Source organism: Amblyomma mixtum, chromosome 4 (assembly GCF_055824585.1).
Source record: "Amblyomma mixtum isolate Tamu chromosome 4, ASM5582458v1, whole genome shotgun sequence".
Classification (NCBI taxonomy): Eukaryota; Metazoa; Arthropoda; class Arachnida; order Ixodida; family Ixodidae; genus Amblyomma; species Amblyomma mixtum.
Window position 1 is genome coordinate 135,001,377 of NC_143015.1, and position 15,314 is coordinate 135,016,690.

General features: G+C 47.8%; 1 protein-coding gene across 1 annotated transcript in view; it reads left to right on the plus strand.

Annotated features, from left to right (window-relative positions):
- The first annotated feature begins 7,988 nt into the window (after positions 1-7,988).
- Positions 7,989-15,314, plus strand: part of LOC149348314 (transmembrane protein 114) — a 123,058-nt gene continuing 115,732 nt past the window's right edge. The window contains exon 1 of the mRNA XM_089588061.1: positions 7,989-8,935. Coding sequence (XP_089444187.1) covers positions 8,695-8,935 — 241 coding nt within the window. The 5' untranslated portion in view covers positions 7,989-8,694. The remainder of the gene's footprint in view (positions 8,936-15,314) is intronic.

Sequence of the window (15,314 nt, forward strand, 5' to 3'; positions counted from 1 at the left end):
GCTTGAGGCCAGTCCGATAGCTGCAGAAGTTTTGGCAGCAGATTGTGAGCTATCAACGAGCGATGAGGCTGCATTTGATGCCGAGAAAGGAAGGAATGCGTGTTTGTTCGCTGCAACGGTTTTCGAAGCTGATAAGGAACTGCAGGATTGGGATAATGCATCTGTCCCTGTGGGTATCAGCGTGGAGGAGACACAGTATGTTTCATTGCCAGAAGTGCGGCAGCAAGCTGGTGAAGGCAGTTGTCAGAAAAGGCGTGACGGCACGATTTTCTTTGAAGCGAACGTCTCTGGGCAGTTGTACGAAGAGCTAGGGCTACTTGAATCTCGTTGCAAAACTGCATGCGAAGTAGCCGATGAGAGGCCTGAGCGAACTGTAAAATTGAAAGAAGTGGAGAATGCAGACGCGAGGGCAGCAGCAATCTTCGTAGCCCGCGGGGAGCAGGTGAGCTCTATTGCTCCGACGGTGGCGGCAGCCTTTAGAACCGGTGTTTTCCCGGATAATTCGGAAGTTGGGTCCAGTCTTCTGGGCAAGGCTCAAAAGAAACAAGTGTTGTTTCGAGATGTAGGTGGCTAGAATTTATTTCTGCCAGTTTGGGGCACCGATCTGACATGGTGAATTCTGGAATGTGCAGATTGGTTTCCGGCCTCGTGTGTTCGGGTTGAAATATCCGCTGTGTGCGCGCATGTGTGCGTGCTGGTGTACTGACCGGACAGCCGGCGCATGTGTGCGTGTTGGTGGACTGACCGGACAGCCGACGTACGTGTGTGTGCGTGTGTATGTACTTTTGTTGTTGGACACCGTGGCTGAACTTTAATGTCCCACTGACAACATGTGTCCGTGTGACATTCTTGGTTGGGAGGAGTGAAGTTCGCGGTGCTGTAGTTTGTTTGCTGCATCCGGTCGCTTTATGGGAATGCCCATTACGTCCTTTTTCTTGGGCCCTCCGCACAACCACACAGGAAGGGGTCAGTCAACCCGGCGGGAAAAGAGGGGGCGCCGAATGGCGGGGGATTACAGGAGACGTCAAACTCCCCTCATGGACTCAGTCGTTAGGCGGCATCCTGTGTGCACGTGTGTACGGCGAGGCTGACCTGCCACAGTGCGTGGCTCTTTGTACCATGTCTGCAGCGGCATGCTTTGACATATTGTCACGCTAGCTGCAGGCATGAGGAGCGACGACGAGAAACAGATGAGTTGAAATGGCGTTCCTCGAACTTGGCGGCAACCGGACCTTGGGAAAGCGAGTGTTCGCGAAGCTCGCAGCGGGAAAGCATAATTATCCGAAATCGTGATGGTGGAAAGTGTGCATATGTGTACAGTGTCGCGATGAGTTACCTTCTTTCCCCAATCATTCATTGGTTGTGTTATTCTTTCCCCAACTGCTGATTTGTGGCATTTTCCTTTCCCCAATAAGTTATTGGGTGGATGTTTGTATAGTACTTGATTGGTTATTCTCCCACCGAGGGCGGGGACATTGGTTTTAAAGCCAGCTGCTTCGGCAGGACCGAGGGCTGGTTTCGTCACCTAGAACTGCGAGCCAGTCAATTGTAAATATGTTTTCTCCTTGCTTGTATCCTCCTTTGTGCTTTTAATTGTTATAAAAAGTTAACCTCTCCTAAAGTGTCCTCTTGCAATGTGATTGAGCAAAACGAATCTGCAAGACGTCAAGCATCCTACAACAATCATCATTAACTAAATTTCCCTCTACGAGATTTCAAGAGGGAATCCAACTGGCCTCTAGAATTTCTCCTCCAAAGAAATTCCAGCCGCCGCGGCCGGGATCGAACCCGCGTCTTTCGGGTCAGCAGCCGAGCACCATAGCCACTGAGCCACCGCGGCGGCTCAAGTCCTAATGACCTTGGTCTATAAAAAGTCAATATGTTCTTGACTGATATGACCCAATATAAATTTTATTGACTACCAGTGAATTAAAACTCAAGCAACAAAAAATCAATTTACAGCTGATTTCTCACTGTGTCATTAAAAAGTCAATAAGTTATTGACTGATATGACCCAATATAAATTTAATTGACAACAAATGAATTAAAACTCAAGCAATAAAAAATGACTCATTAAAAAGTCAATATGTTATTGACTGATATGACCCAATATAAATATAATTGACTAAAAGTGAATTAAGCTCTAGCAACAAAAATTAAATTTACAGCCGATTTCTCACCGATTATGGAACCAACCGCAACCACAGCTCAAACGATTCCCATTTCAGCTGAACAGCCTTTGTTCATATTATATTGGCTATGGGAGAGGTCACGATGTTGAAGTTGGTTGTAGGTTGTGACTCGAAAAACACTGCTCATAAGGTAGCTTGGCATTGTAAAATTTAACGTATAACTGAACACAATATGACTTTTTGGTGCCAAGAGAGAACTGTGGTATGAAACTTTCTCCTCAGGTTGGAATGCAATTGCACAATGTAGGGAAGAGCTAACTTGTGTTACTGATTCATAAATGTGACAGCACAATGAGCACCTAGAATCAATGAACTTTTTCTATCCGAATCAACACGGCTTCCGGAAGCAGCTGTCATGTGAGACCCAGCTCGCCGAATTCACCCACGACATTCTACAATACATAGATAACCTTGTCCAGATCGACGCTATCTTTCTCGACTTTGCAAAAGCATTTGATCGTGTTTCTCATAATCTTCTTCTTTTTAAGTTGTCATCGCTCGGCATTCCACAAACTTTGCTCTCCTGGCTAGAGCACTTCCTTAAAAGACGTAAGCAGTTCACCTGCGTTAATAACTGCCGCTCAGCTTTTACCGACGTAACATCCGGCGTACCTCAAGGTGCAGGCTTATCACCTCTTTTATTCCTCATCTACATCAATGACCTACCGATCAACATAAAATCCACGCTACGTTTATTCGCAGATGACTGCGTAATTTACAGCCCCATCCACGCCGCTAGCGCCATTCCCGCTCTTCAACAGGATCTAACCACTATCTCAGCGTGGTGTGACAAATGGCACATGCCTCTTAATCTAAATAAATGCCAATCCATATCATTCTCCCGCAAAAACACAGTTATTGATAGCACTTACAACATAAAATCGGTCGCCGTCACCAGAACATCATCTTATAAATACCTAGGAGTACACATCACATCATCGCTGTCATGGACAACACACATTCAGACCATCTGTTCCAAAGCATCACGCACACTTGGTTTTCTCCGGCGCAATCTAAAATCTGCATCACCTGAAGTAAAAAAAGTTGGCATATATAACATTCGTACGTCCTAAATTGGAGTACGCGTCATCTGTCTGGCATCCATCACAATCGTATCTCATCTCAGACCTTGAAGCCATTCAAAATCGCGCCGCCCGTTTCATTACATCGCAGTACTCAAGAAATACCAGCGTAACATTACTAAAACGATCCCTCGGCCTTCAAACACTAGCAACTCGCCGTGTTATTTCCCGTCTATGCCTCTTTCACTCTTTCTTTTATCGCTCACCAAGGCATTTGTTGCTGCAGCCACCCCCACGTACGTCATCCCGCCTAAACCACAGTAACCCAATCGCACGCATTAAAACCCGCACCTCCGCAATGAGCAGTTCGTTTTTTCCCGACGCCATAGTGCTCTGGTATGGCCTTCCCGACCACATAATAACATGCTCCGATCGCCGCCTTTTCCGCGAGAAACTGGCTAATCACTTCTCATAAACATATTCATACTGCGACACCGAAGTGCCAACTGTTCCTTGTTTTCTTTTTGTATGTTTATTTCTTGCTTTTAGTTTGTATATTATTGTACTCTTTTTGTACCCCGTGTATTTTTCCCCCTTTCTTTTTTTTGTGTTCTCTGCTACTACCCTCCAACCTGTATGTACGCCCCCCTTATGTAATGCCTTCGGGCCTTTAAGGGACAAATAAATGAAATGAAATGAATCGCACTATTAGAATCAGACCAATTGTGATATGTTGTTTACTCATATATAGACTACATAAGGTTTCTTTTTTTTTTAATCTTTTTATTTATTTCTTTTTACTCCTGTACTTTTGTTCTCAATGTTTTCGTCATCTGTCTCTAGGATCTTTCAATATTGTTCGTATATATAGCCCTGTTTTTGATCTATGTATTGTTTTCTTCACTGTCCCACCCCCCTCTGTAATGCGAAAGCCCTGAGGGTAAAATAAATGAAATGAAATTAAATGAAATGTGGAGGTAGCAGCCCTGCATACCGGGTGTTTCAGCAGTCACTTTGAAAAATTTTCAAAAATAGGTTTTTTGGGGTAAAAATATAGCTTGTGCGGCATAGCACAGGCATTGGCGCATCGCTAAACCGCTGCACCACTGCGCCAGGAGGAGGACTAGCAGTGACACATGAATTCGAAGTGGAGAATGACCTTCAGCATGTATGGCAATTAACCCATTACACTATCGCGACATCGCCCCAAGGCGGAGCTTAAGTTTCCCTCCAATTTATTTCTTTTTCCTCCTCTGTTCCGCAGGCCCCCTTAGTCTTGGCGTTCCAACCAAGAGCACGCGATCACCTTTGTCAGAAACGGTTATCTCTCAGGGCGCCCGGGCGCTGTATTTGAAGAATAAGGACTCAAGTACGACCTCAAGCTGCGATTGTTGTTGTTGTTGTTGTAGCCTACGACAGAATGGCACATACCCACTGTGGGGGATCGGCCAAGAATCGGGTGGAAAAGGTTGGTATCCACCTGTACGTAGTAAAGGCAAAAGGAAAGCACACGGGAGAGGAACACCGGGGGAGTCTACCACAAGAAGGGCAGGGAGAGGATGAAAAAAAAATCAACAAAACTGAAAACAAATAATAAGAATAATAATAATCATAATATATATATATATATATATATATATATATAAAGGAGATTGGATTGGAGAGAGAGAGAAAGAGAGAAACGAGAATAATTCGAAGAAAAGAAAAAAAAGAAGCATAAAAAGAAAATACTGAAAGCTTTAACAAGGTAGTCGATGAGATTCCAGCAAGAAATTTTGAACAGCGTCACAAACAGAGAATCAAAGTTTTCTACCTCCTTTTCTTTCGTTTCTAGCAGAGCGTTTTTTTTTTTTTTGTCGCCTGTAAATGGGAGCGTTGGCGCACAGCAATGACCACAGGGGCCAGTAGGTTTTCTCACAGAAGAGAACGTTTAGAGCCGTTCAAGTGAAAGAAAGCGGTCTTTCTCCCTTCACTGAGGTTCAACAGGGGCAATTACTGCCGACCGCACCTGACTGATCAGGCGACCACGGCAAAAGAACAACAGTGTGGACGCAGGCGCAGCTTGACTCGAGGGAAAAAAAGAGGCTGTCCCGACAACAGCGGCAAATGCGCTCATTTCTTCCCTTCAGAGGAGGTGCGAGCAGTAATGGAATAAATTAACTGACTTCAACAATGATGCATCGGGATTAAAGGAGCGCATTTTCCCCAACCTCCATGAGAAGTGTCCATACGCCAGAGCTTAAAGTGTCCTCTCCAATTTTTCTACCTCCTCTGATTTTACTGAACCTTTCACCGTACGTTATCTGCAGTTTTCTGGTCCTTTGTGCCAAATTTCGCGGCGTGGTGGTGTTTTGTTGTAGCGCAAATGAACTTTAAAACTTCTCATTTCGTGGCCTCAATTGGGGAGATTTCTACGCGCAACCTTGCGACTGTGACGTCACTGGATGCACGGCCTCCGATATTCGATCTGTGTTTGCTGAAGGACGAAATTTCGCGCTCGCTTTTGGTCATTTCAGGCAAGTAGTGGCCCAAGCACTCACTTACAGTCGCCACTTTAGCCATTCAACGGGCACACGACAGGTTTTGCGACAGTATCCGTGACGTCATAGAACGGTCTGTCGTGACATCATCGTTTGGTCAAAACCAAGTTGCTGTTGTTAGTGGCTATTTATTAATAAAAATAACAATGTAAGGAAAAGATGTTGCTAGCCGCGGCATCTGTCATCGAAACCTGAAGCACCTGAGCTGCGGCTAGCGGGAATAAAATGACAGGGAGAAGGAAAGAAAGGGGGTAGCGAGCGAAAGTAAGAAAGGATAAATCCGGTTTCCTGGTTTTCGCTCTATTTAAATACTTCTGCTAGGCATTTTGAAAAACGTTTGTGCGTGTGTTTGTGTTTCGGAGCGAGGGGACTGTAAGGAATGTGAAATGGTCATCAGCTCAATATATTCAACCCCCCCCCCCTTCCCCCCTCCAGAGTTAGGCTTTAAGATCAACAGCGCTTATTCATTTATTCCTATGGGCGACGCGGCAAATTGGTGCCAGCTGATCATATTACTGTAGATCCGCTTGTCACCTAGCTTAGGAGACTCTTGCATGAAGTCCCTTTCGAAGAACCTCCTACAAATATACTGGAGAGGATGGGCAGACATATATGCGCAGGCACGTCAAAAGTGAGATTTGTGCAGACACTGTGAGCTCGCAGGGAGTGCCGGAAACCGACGACCATGTAACAGAGGATAGAGAACTGGGTCTGACGTCCCTAACTGTGAGATTAGCCGTTATGTCCGACCAGACGGATTAACGGATTAAGCTCAACGGGAGAAGTTGAAGGGATTCGAGAACAGCGGGATTTTGAGCACAGGGGAAATAACGCCCGAGTATTGCTGCATAGTAGTCAAGGCTCTTCTTTCCAGACACTCTTTATTCGTGCATAGTCGAGCTCCCGACAGGCAGGACTATCATAACACTGCGACGGCGAAGTCGCTTTTGGTCTATCTATGTAAAAAGAGAAAGGAAAACTATGCGTGAACCATTTCACTTCTGTCTGTCCCTTGCAGAACGTTTTGTCAGCGTAGTCGACACACGTATTCCACTATTGACGTCAAACGTTTCTGCAAGCGACTGTTTTTTATTTTATTTATTTATTCAAAGTACCTACAGCGCCCATGAGGCATTATTGTAGGGGGGTTATTACTATATACAATAACAAATGCAAAGAAGATATTGGAAAACATGTCAGCAAGGATAACACAACATATTAAAAGAAGACTAAATGAGTTTACAACTAGTCAGGCTGTAGGCTTGGCGTCTCCGAATGGGACGCACCAGTCGCCAACTTTCTCCCTCATGTTCGCATTGTCGCGCGACTTCACGGTGCGGTGAAGCGACCTATGCGAAAACAATTAAACACACACGGACAGCTGACCAGTAGAGCATGGCCACAGCCGCCATTTCAGAGCAGACGGGCGTTATGACTACGGGCGTTAAGAGGAAGAGCGAATAGCGTGATTCCCCGCCGTTACCCTGGATGGCGACAGTGGTCACGAGCGGGCGTAGGCACTGCATACTGGCGTCGTACTCTCGCATACGCGGCCTGCGCGACTGCAGTAGTCGCCGGCAAACGCGGGCCGAGGCCGGGCGAGCGTTGCGCTGCACAACCGCGCCGACGGTCTAGTGGCGGCGGCGCCGGCAACTGTTGGGAGGGGTAGTTACCTGTTGCGCCGCCGCGAAGGAAGCCGTGCCCCAGCTTTCTCTCTCCACCGCGCCATCACGAGAAATGACGCCATGACAGAGAGTAAAGAAGGAGGGAAAGAGAAAGAGGGGTCGTACGCTGTCCTCGACTCTTTCTCTCTCTCCGTCCCATTCCTCCTCGTTCTTTATTTCCTCCACCTGTACACACAAGCGTACACGCTGGGTGCACACACCCGAGAGGCGGCAGCACATGACTTGGTCGCCGGCGGCGAAAAAGAACGACGCACTACGTAGCAGCAGCGGCAGGTTCTCGCTGAAGCCCGGCACAAAAAGAGAGGGGAAGGGGGTTACACTCCTCTCCTGCCCCGCAGAGGAACGGAGACCCGAGAAGGTATTTTTCTGCCACATCCTCGCCCCTTAGAAAGAAGGGTACTGTACCTGGACTGCTGCGTGCAGGAACCTTCTCTCTCTCCTTACGCAGACCTCTCCCCCACTCCTTCCCCCATCCAGCTTCAACGGTGCTGCGACGCTCCCTCTGGCAAAGTTGGTCCCACCTCCCTCCTCCTCGTCCTCCACCTCGAAGCAGCCCACGCCGACGCGTTTCTTTCCTGGAGCCTGGCCGCTTGCAGCGGGCCGAGTGGCACGCAGCACCCTCTTTCCCCCTCTCCCAACGCCGATCGCGCCCTAGCAAGCCTCTCTCCTGCTGCCGCAGACAGCAGCGACGCCAGCAGTCTCAGTGGTAGTGTGGTGACCCGCCAACCCCTTGGAAACAAGTGTGTGTGTGTGTGCGCCGCTGTCTCTGCTGTACCGTTGGTCGACCGGCAACAAGGAGGCGCAAAGCCGGCGTCTAGTCGCTCCCGTCCCAAGCCGCCGAACGCGCGGCGTCGCCTGCCAAGGCAAGCTCCCCCGGTCTCCCACCTACCCTCCTTTGTGCAGTCAGCCATCGAGCATCCGACGGCCACTCTTCGAACGAGAACGAACGTTCCTCGAACGGACCCTGATACGCTCCGCGCCGGTGGCACGGCCTAGGTGTGCTTCTTCGGAAACTACCACGTCGCCTTCTGCGAACTCCTTCAAGCATTCGTCCCGTCGTCGTCTTCGTCCTGTGTCGTGAAGACGTGTTTGTGACTCCTCGTTGAGTTGTCGAGTGCTGTCGCAGACCGCGTTGTTGCCTTCAGTGAACAACCAGTCCGGGCATTCGTCGTCCGACCGCAGTGGTGTGTTACCCCAAACCGTGATCCCTTTTTCTTCCGTCTTCGTCTAGCAAGACGACGCTCCCCTCACAAGCATGGCCTGCTCAGCGGTGACCCTCTCGATAGCGACCATAGCGGCGGTGCTGGCTCTGGCCTGCCTCGCCATCTCGTTCGGCACGGATAACTGGCTGGAGACGCGCGTCAACCGGACCGCCATCCGTCAGCAGCTGCAGAAGGACACAGACGAGTACCGGGCTTACGAGACGAGAACGGAGTACTTCAGCCGAGACCAGGGGCTCTTCAGGATCTGCTTCCCCGAGAAGAAGCCCAAAGGATGTGAGTACAGCACGGCATTGCGACCGGCTACTCCTTCTGCTGTGTTAGTACGGTGTTGGTACCGGACATATACCTGTCCATGGATAGCTTGACTACCGGATAATATATGCGTCCATGGAGAGCTTGAGTACTGGGTATATATCTGTCCATGGAGAGCTTGAGTACCGAATATATGTCTGTCCATTGATAGCTTGAGTGGCTATTCATGACAATAAATACGTGCGTCTAAACAGAAGCTGAGAAGCAACTCAAAGGATATGAGTCAATCCGATTCGTTCAGTGGTACTTCTGCCTAATTTCCTCATGCTGCGCCCTACGGTGTGAGATGCTGTGGTTATGGTACCGGATAGTTCTGTACTTGGTATCGTCCAGGACGATGAAAACATATGAAAAAACAAAAACATGCTTCAAGGAAATACAGAACACATCAGGAATGAAAAAGTGTTGAAATCAAAGCCTCGTAAAGGACATGAGCTTGTGGTTGTCATGCCGCACATTTTATTTTGCCTAGATGCGAAGCTAAAGGCTGCTTGTTACCAAATACTTAGTGCACTATAATGTGGATAGCTAGGGTTTCTATCTTCAACGAGGAAGCGTACAATAGTGGTTTGACTTGAAGAAGGAAGCTGTCATCAGCCAACATTTTTTTTCCTCTTGGTACACGGGTGGTCAACTTGAAGGTCTGGTGTGGTGTGCTGCCATACAGACAGGTAAGGGTGAAAGGAAGACCGTGGTAACAGTCTCACTCATTGGTTCTGGGGAAAAACTAACGGGGCTAATCAAGAGGGGGGGGGGGGGGGGGGTGAGAGTAAGAAGGGCAGGGGTATGCCACATAAGTGCGTCGGTGGGCGCAGAACGTCGAACATTGCAAACGCAGGCTTGAAAGTGCAGACCTCGTGGCATTTGTGCCACGTTTTGCTTTATTTGTTTCGCAGGCACCTTAAGGTGATGAATAGCAGTTTACTATTAATCTTCAACAGCTGTATGTAACAGCTGTATGTAACAGCTGTATGTAACAGCTGTCCCTTACCTGTACTCATCTCAGGGGCAGAAACGTGAGGGCAAACAAAAAAGTTGAACTTTAGTGAAGGACAACACAACGATCCATGGAAAGTAAAATGATATGAGTAACATTGAAAGACAGGCAGAAAGCAGAGTGAACAGACACGAGTAATCGTAACTTAGCTGATAAAAAAAAAGAAAACGTGCATGGGCAGGCCGTGTGTGGATTCAAATACAACGCAAGCGTAGCAGGGGGCATCAGTGTCAGGTGGGTGGAGATTAGTAAGTCTTCGAGGGCAAAGTGGCCGCAGCTGGCATAGGAAAGGGTTAATTACAGGGACATGGGAGAAGCATTTGCCCTGCAGTGGATGTAGTCAGGATGATGATGATGATGACTTGTTTGGAGGCGCATCGAAACAAGCGAGAGAACACCTGCTACCACATAGCAGCCTTGCTGTTTCGTGGACACCTTAAGTCCCTTTATGAGCTTTTCTAAAGAAAGCTGATCTAGGGGCTTTAGGATAGCCTTGGTGGGTGATCATGATGATGATGGGCAAGAAAACGGGATGAAAAACCATTGGCAGGTTTCTTGATTTCGTCGCTGCTGAGGTCACTGGAAAGGGGAAGCATTTCCCACACGAGCTGTGCAGAAAAACGGAAGCCGGCGTTTTTTTTTTATTGCTGTTTTTATCTTGTAGTTGGCTTACTACATTTGGTACAGCTCTCTCCGGGGATTTCCCATTAACACGTCCCTGACCCAGCTACGTGCAGTGTTACCGGATAGCACCCGTACTGTAATCCCGGATATATCCAGGACAGCAAAAAAAAAGCACGAAATAGAAACGAAGCCAGTGTTTACATTACGACAGGAAGCGTCAGAAACTGCTAAAGGAAGATCACAGTCCTGGAAAGCAGCGCGCCCTGATTGATTTTCCACTGCGTATACACTTTTTAGTTCCATGACACAAGTCTGAAAACGCGCCCAAGGCTCTTCGAGAATACGCTCACATATCCAAGCGCACTGGGTCAGGCAACCTGGCTACAAGTCTTGCCCATCGCTCCCGAGCACAAACTGGTCCTCAAGGGGCTTCCATTTTTCAGCTGACCTTATAAGGATCAGTGATTTACGACTGCCGATCGCGAACTGCCGGAAGCGCTGAATGTTGGCCGAAACTCAGGCCTTGCTACGCGTCGCCTAACCACCAGAAACGCGGCGATTTCTTTTACTTGCGTAGCAGTGACGTAATTGGAGCGCTGCCGCAAGTCCGCAGAGGGGAAGGGGGGGGGGGGGCAAGAGCAAAAATATAAAGAAAGGGACGCCTTGCGGCGATCTGGTGGTGTTCCGGTTGACCCGTTAAGTACGAGACCTACGTAATTAAGCAAGGCTTAGTGCTGGTAAAGGCGGACACGTCACGGGGCCGACATCGCAAACTTTTTTTATGCTCTTGATTTGTAGCGCTAAGACCTCTATGCTAATGCGAAACTAACTCGCCCAGCAACGGTTCTTTTGGCAAGCAAAGCAGTGCCACGTGAAAAGAAAATATTTTATTGGTTGCGGACAGAAGCTTTGGCCTCGACGCAGGAAATCGCTGAATGAGAAATGTACAGTCTTTGTCAAAAGTAACCAGGCTGCATGGTTTGGTTCTCATTTGTATACTAGCGCCTTTACGGCTTTCCCTAAGGTCGAAAAGTTCTTTGAGGGTGAGGACAGGGGTTCTCCTTACCATACAGAGATTTAGAGCTTGAGGGCTGGCATAATAGTTCAAATATACGACTGAGAAGCAAAGCCATGCAGCCTGGTTACTTTTGACAAAGACTGTACGTTAAAGAACCCCAGGTGGTCGAAATTTCCGGAGCCCTCCACTACGGCGTCTCTCATAGCCTGAGTCGCTTTGGGGCGTTAAACCCCATAAACCAAACCAAGCCAGAAATAGAGAGAAAGCATCAATACATGGACTGACGACTGTCCTTGGTTGTCTCGAATCTCATTAAACTGTTCGCCTACATTCTTTTTATTTTCATTGAAGAAGCATATACACCTAATTTTGGTAGCATGTTTTCTTCTCTACAATGATGCGGAAGACCCTACCACGCATGAATCACCGTGTGGTATTCGCTTACGACTGCTAAATACTTCATAATCGAATTTTGCTGTGAAGCTGTTTCGGTTTTTTTTCCTCCATGGTTTCAACAGCCCAACGATGGCTGCGACATCACAGTATGGTTATACGTCACGTGAGGCATGGAAAAGCGTCCATATAATCACTGCTTCATCGTTTTAATTCACTACAGTGCTGAAGCCAGTCTTCCTCGAGAGCACCGATTATATTTAAAAGGTTTTCATGCCTCACGTAATCTATAACCTCTCTTTGTCGTCATTGTCATCGCTTGTCTGTTGAAACCGAAACCGAAACAGCACGAGAAAGAAATTCGATTATAAACTACTTAGTGATCGTAGGAGAGTACCAGGTTGTAATTCGTGTATTATTATGCATTACGCCTCATTACAAAGAAGAAAACACGCGCCCAAAAGTTATCTATCCTCTTTCAAAGAGTCTATCCTCTCGGTACGCAGAGCCAGAAATTGTGCTCTCGTCCAGCTACACGATTGGGACAGATTTCTCCGCAACCACTTTTTCAGTATTATTCTGGAATTGCCACGGGTGGTGCAACACGAACGCGTCCTACAACCAGGTTCGCGTCGCAGTCGGCGGGGAATTCCGCTTGTGCCGTGCACCGATGACGAACGCTTCTACGAAATTTCTCAAGCTGGTTCCCACTTGTCTGCCTTTGAAACCCTTTAGCGCGCTTCCAACCCAGCCGTGGCGGCCGCATTTCGACGCAGACGAATTTGCATATGACGGCAGTGTGCTGTGGGATGTCAGTGCACGTTAAGTAACTCCATATGGCCAAAATTCACCCGCAGCTTTCTACTACGTTGCATCTCACAGCCGGACGCAGCCTACTAAAACTTTTTTAGACAGTCTATAGATTGTCCATAGACTTTTATCTATAAAGTCTATAGACTCTCTGTAGACAAATCCCAGAGAACAGTCTATGGGGAGCCTGCGCTGCCCAGGTGGCACTGCCGTTATTCCACTATTCGACTAAAAACTGCTGTCGTCAGTCGCTTGGGCCGCTACAAACACCGAGCACGTTCTGAACGATCAGAAGCCCGCGTTTGGTTGATAGCACTATTTGCCTCGCTTCTGCAGACATAACCCAGATAACTGACACGCACCACGTGTGGCTTCGACAGAGCGCAGAAGCTCACGCCAATAAGCTCAAGAAGGTGGCGTGGAAGAGCACTACGAGTGCACCAAAAACTGCTTGCGCCTCTCGCTATGCTGCGTGTTACGGCGCTGCAATCGACACGGCAAACTTCAGCGCAGGTTCCCCATAGGCAATAAAAATGCTATAGACCGTCTATAGACAGTCTATAGATTTATGGTTTGGTTTGTTGGGGTTTAACGTCCCAAAGCGACTCAGGCTATAAGGGACGCCGTAGTGAAGGGCTCCGGAAATTTCGACCACCCGGGGTTCTTTAATTTATGGCCATACACTATTAGTAGACTTTTATCTATAGATAACCTATAGACTATGAATAGACAAAAGGAAATATCTATAGGATATAGTCTATAAGAAGTCTATAGACTGTATATAGACCATTTTTATGAGGGACCCATTCCACGCCATAATATTCTAATTCACTTTAATTAGAGGCTTAAACTTTTCTTACAATTAACCACAATAAAACTCGGAGGAGAAACTTGAGCGTATGACGCGATAGCTAATGGGTTAATGCCCATATATACAGAATTAGTCATTCTCTCCTTTACATTCATAGATCCTTGGCAGTCCCCATACCCCTCCTTGCCCAGTGGTGCAGCGGTTAAGCGATGCTCCACAGCACTGCGATGGCAGGTGCTGCCCCCGGTGAGACTTGTGCGACCCATGTTGCTCTTCCCGAGCAACCTCTAGCCACCATTCATTCATTTACCTGCCACTGTCGGCAGTTTGCTCACAATCCAGTGAACAGGTGATGACGCCACAAGGTCACGTGACCTAGGTGGTCGGCCCACCTCTTAAAGGGGCCCAGAAACACAATCTTAGTTAACTGTTTTGCCTGTTGATTGCATACAGTGAGTTATAATGGTGCTATTAGCGTCGGTAGTACCGCGTACATTCCGTTTTTTAATATTTTAATGTCCTCCCAAAAACAACTTCATGACTCTGATGGTGTCGCCACACAGTGGCGGGTTTTTAGCAGCGGATATGACATCACCTGGCGCGAGCTTGATGATCGGACAAACAGTAAATATACTGCAAATTGTGTGAATAAATAGAGACACATTTTGTCACCTGTCTGCGTTTTATATTAGATCAACAAAAACAATTTGTTTGTCTTAGATAAAAGCCCTGTAAAGCAAGTAAAATAAAAATACACCACCAGGGGCGCTCTGGCATGGAAACAACACTGCCAGTCTCACAGAGAGCAGGCAACCATGGAGTACAAACTTCCGCGACGTGCTCTGGCTGGGTGTTTTGATTGGTTGCGCCAGGTGCCGTCATTGGGAGAGCGAAATAGGAGTGGGAAGCCCCGCCAAAATCGAGTTGAGGGCAGTGTTTTGTTTGCTTGTATTTTGAAATTTCTTCACTGAATAACTCCCGTTCCTGTGCATCGATTCCTGTAATTCTTTTTAAGTCAGCATCTGTGTGACATAAAGAACCCACCTGAAGTATAGCCAGTATTCCCCCAGGCAGTGTTTCGCAGCCCCTTTAAGTTGCTCCTCTGGGGATTTTTCGCTTACGGTCAATAACGCCTACTACGTCTCCAGGAGCATAGACCACTGTCGTGAAATTCGCGAATATCATGCCAGGATTGGCGCTTACGCAGATTCCTTTGTTACATCAGTTGGAGAGTGGAATCGGTTAACTTAAACACAAGCGTGCTGTGCGGACCCGCCGCGGTGGCTCAATGGTTACGGCGTTCGGCTGCTGGCTCAAAAGACGCGGGTTCGATCCCGGCCACGGCGGCTGAATTTCGATGGAGACGAAATTCTTGAGGCCTGTGTACTGCGCGATGTCAGTGCACGTTGTAAAGAACCCCAGGTGGTCGAAATTTCCGGAGCCCTTCACTACGGCGACCCTCATAGCCTGAGTCGCTTTGGGACATTAAACCACAATTAACCATCAAGTGTGTTGTGTGAATGAAGGTGTATTTTTTTCCATACTGTAATCCCCCCCTCCCCCCCCCCCCCCCCCCCCCTGCTGTAACGCAGTAATGGAGCTGCGAGGGTAATGTCTGAATAAAGAAGAAATTAGAATAATACAGGACGACAGTAATGATGATGACAATGCTGCGGAAACGTCGCTG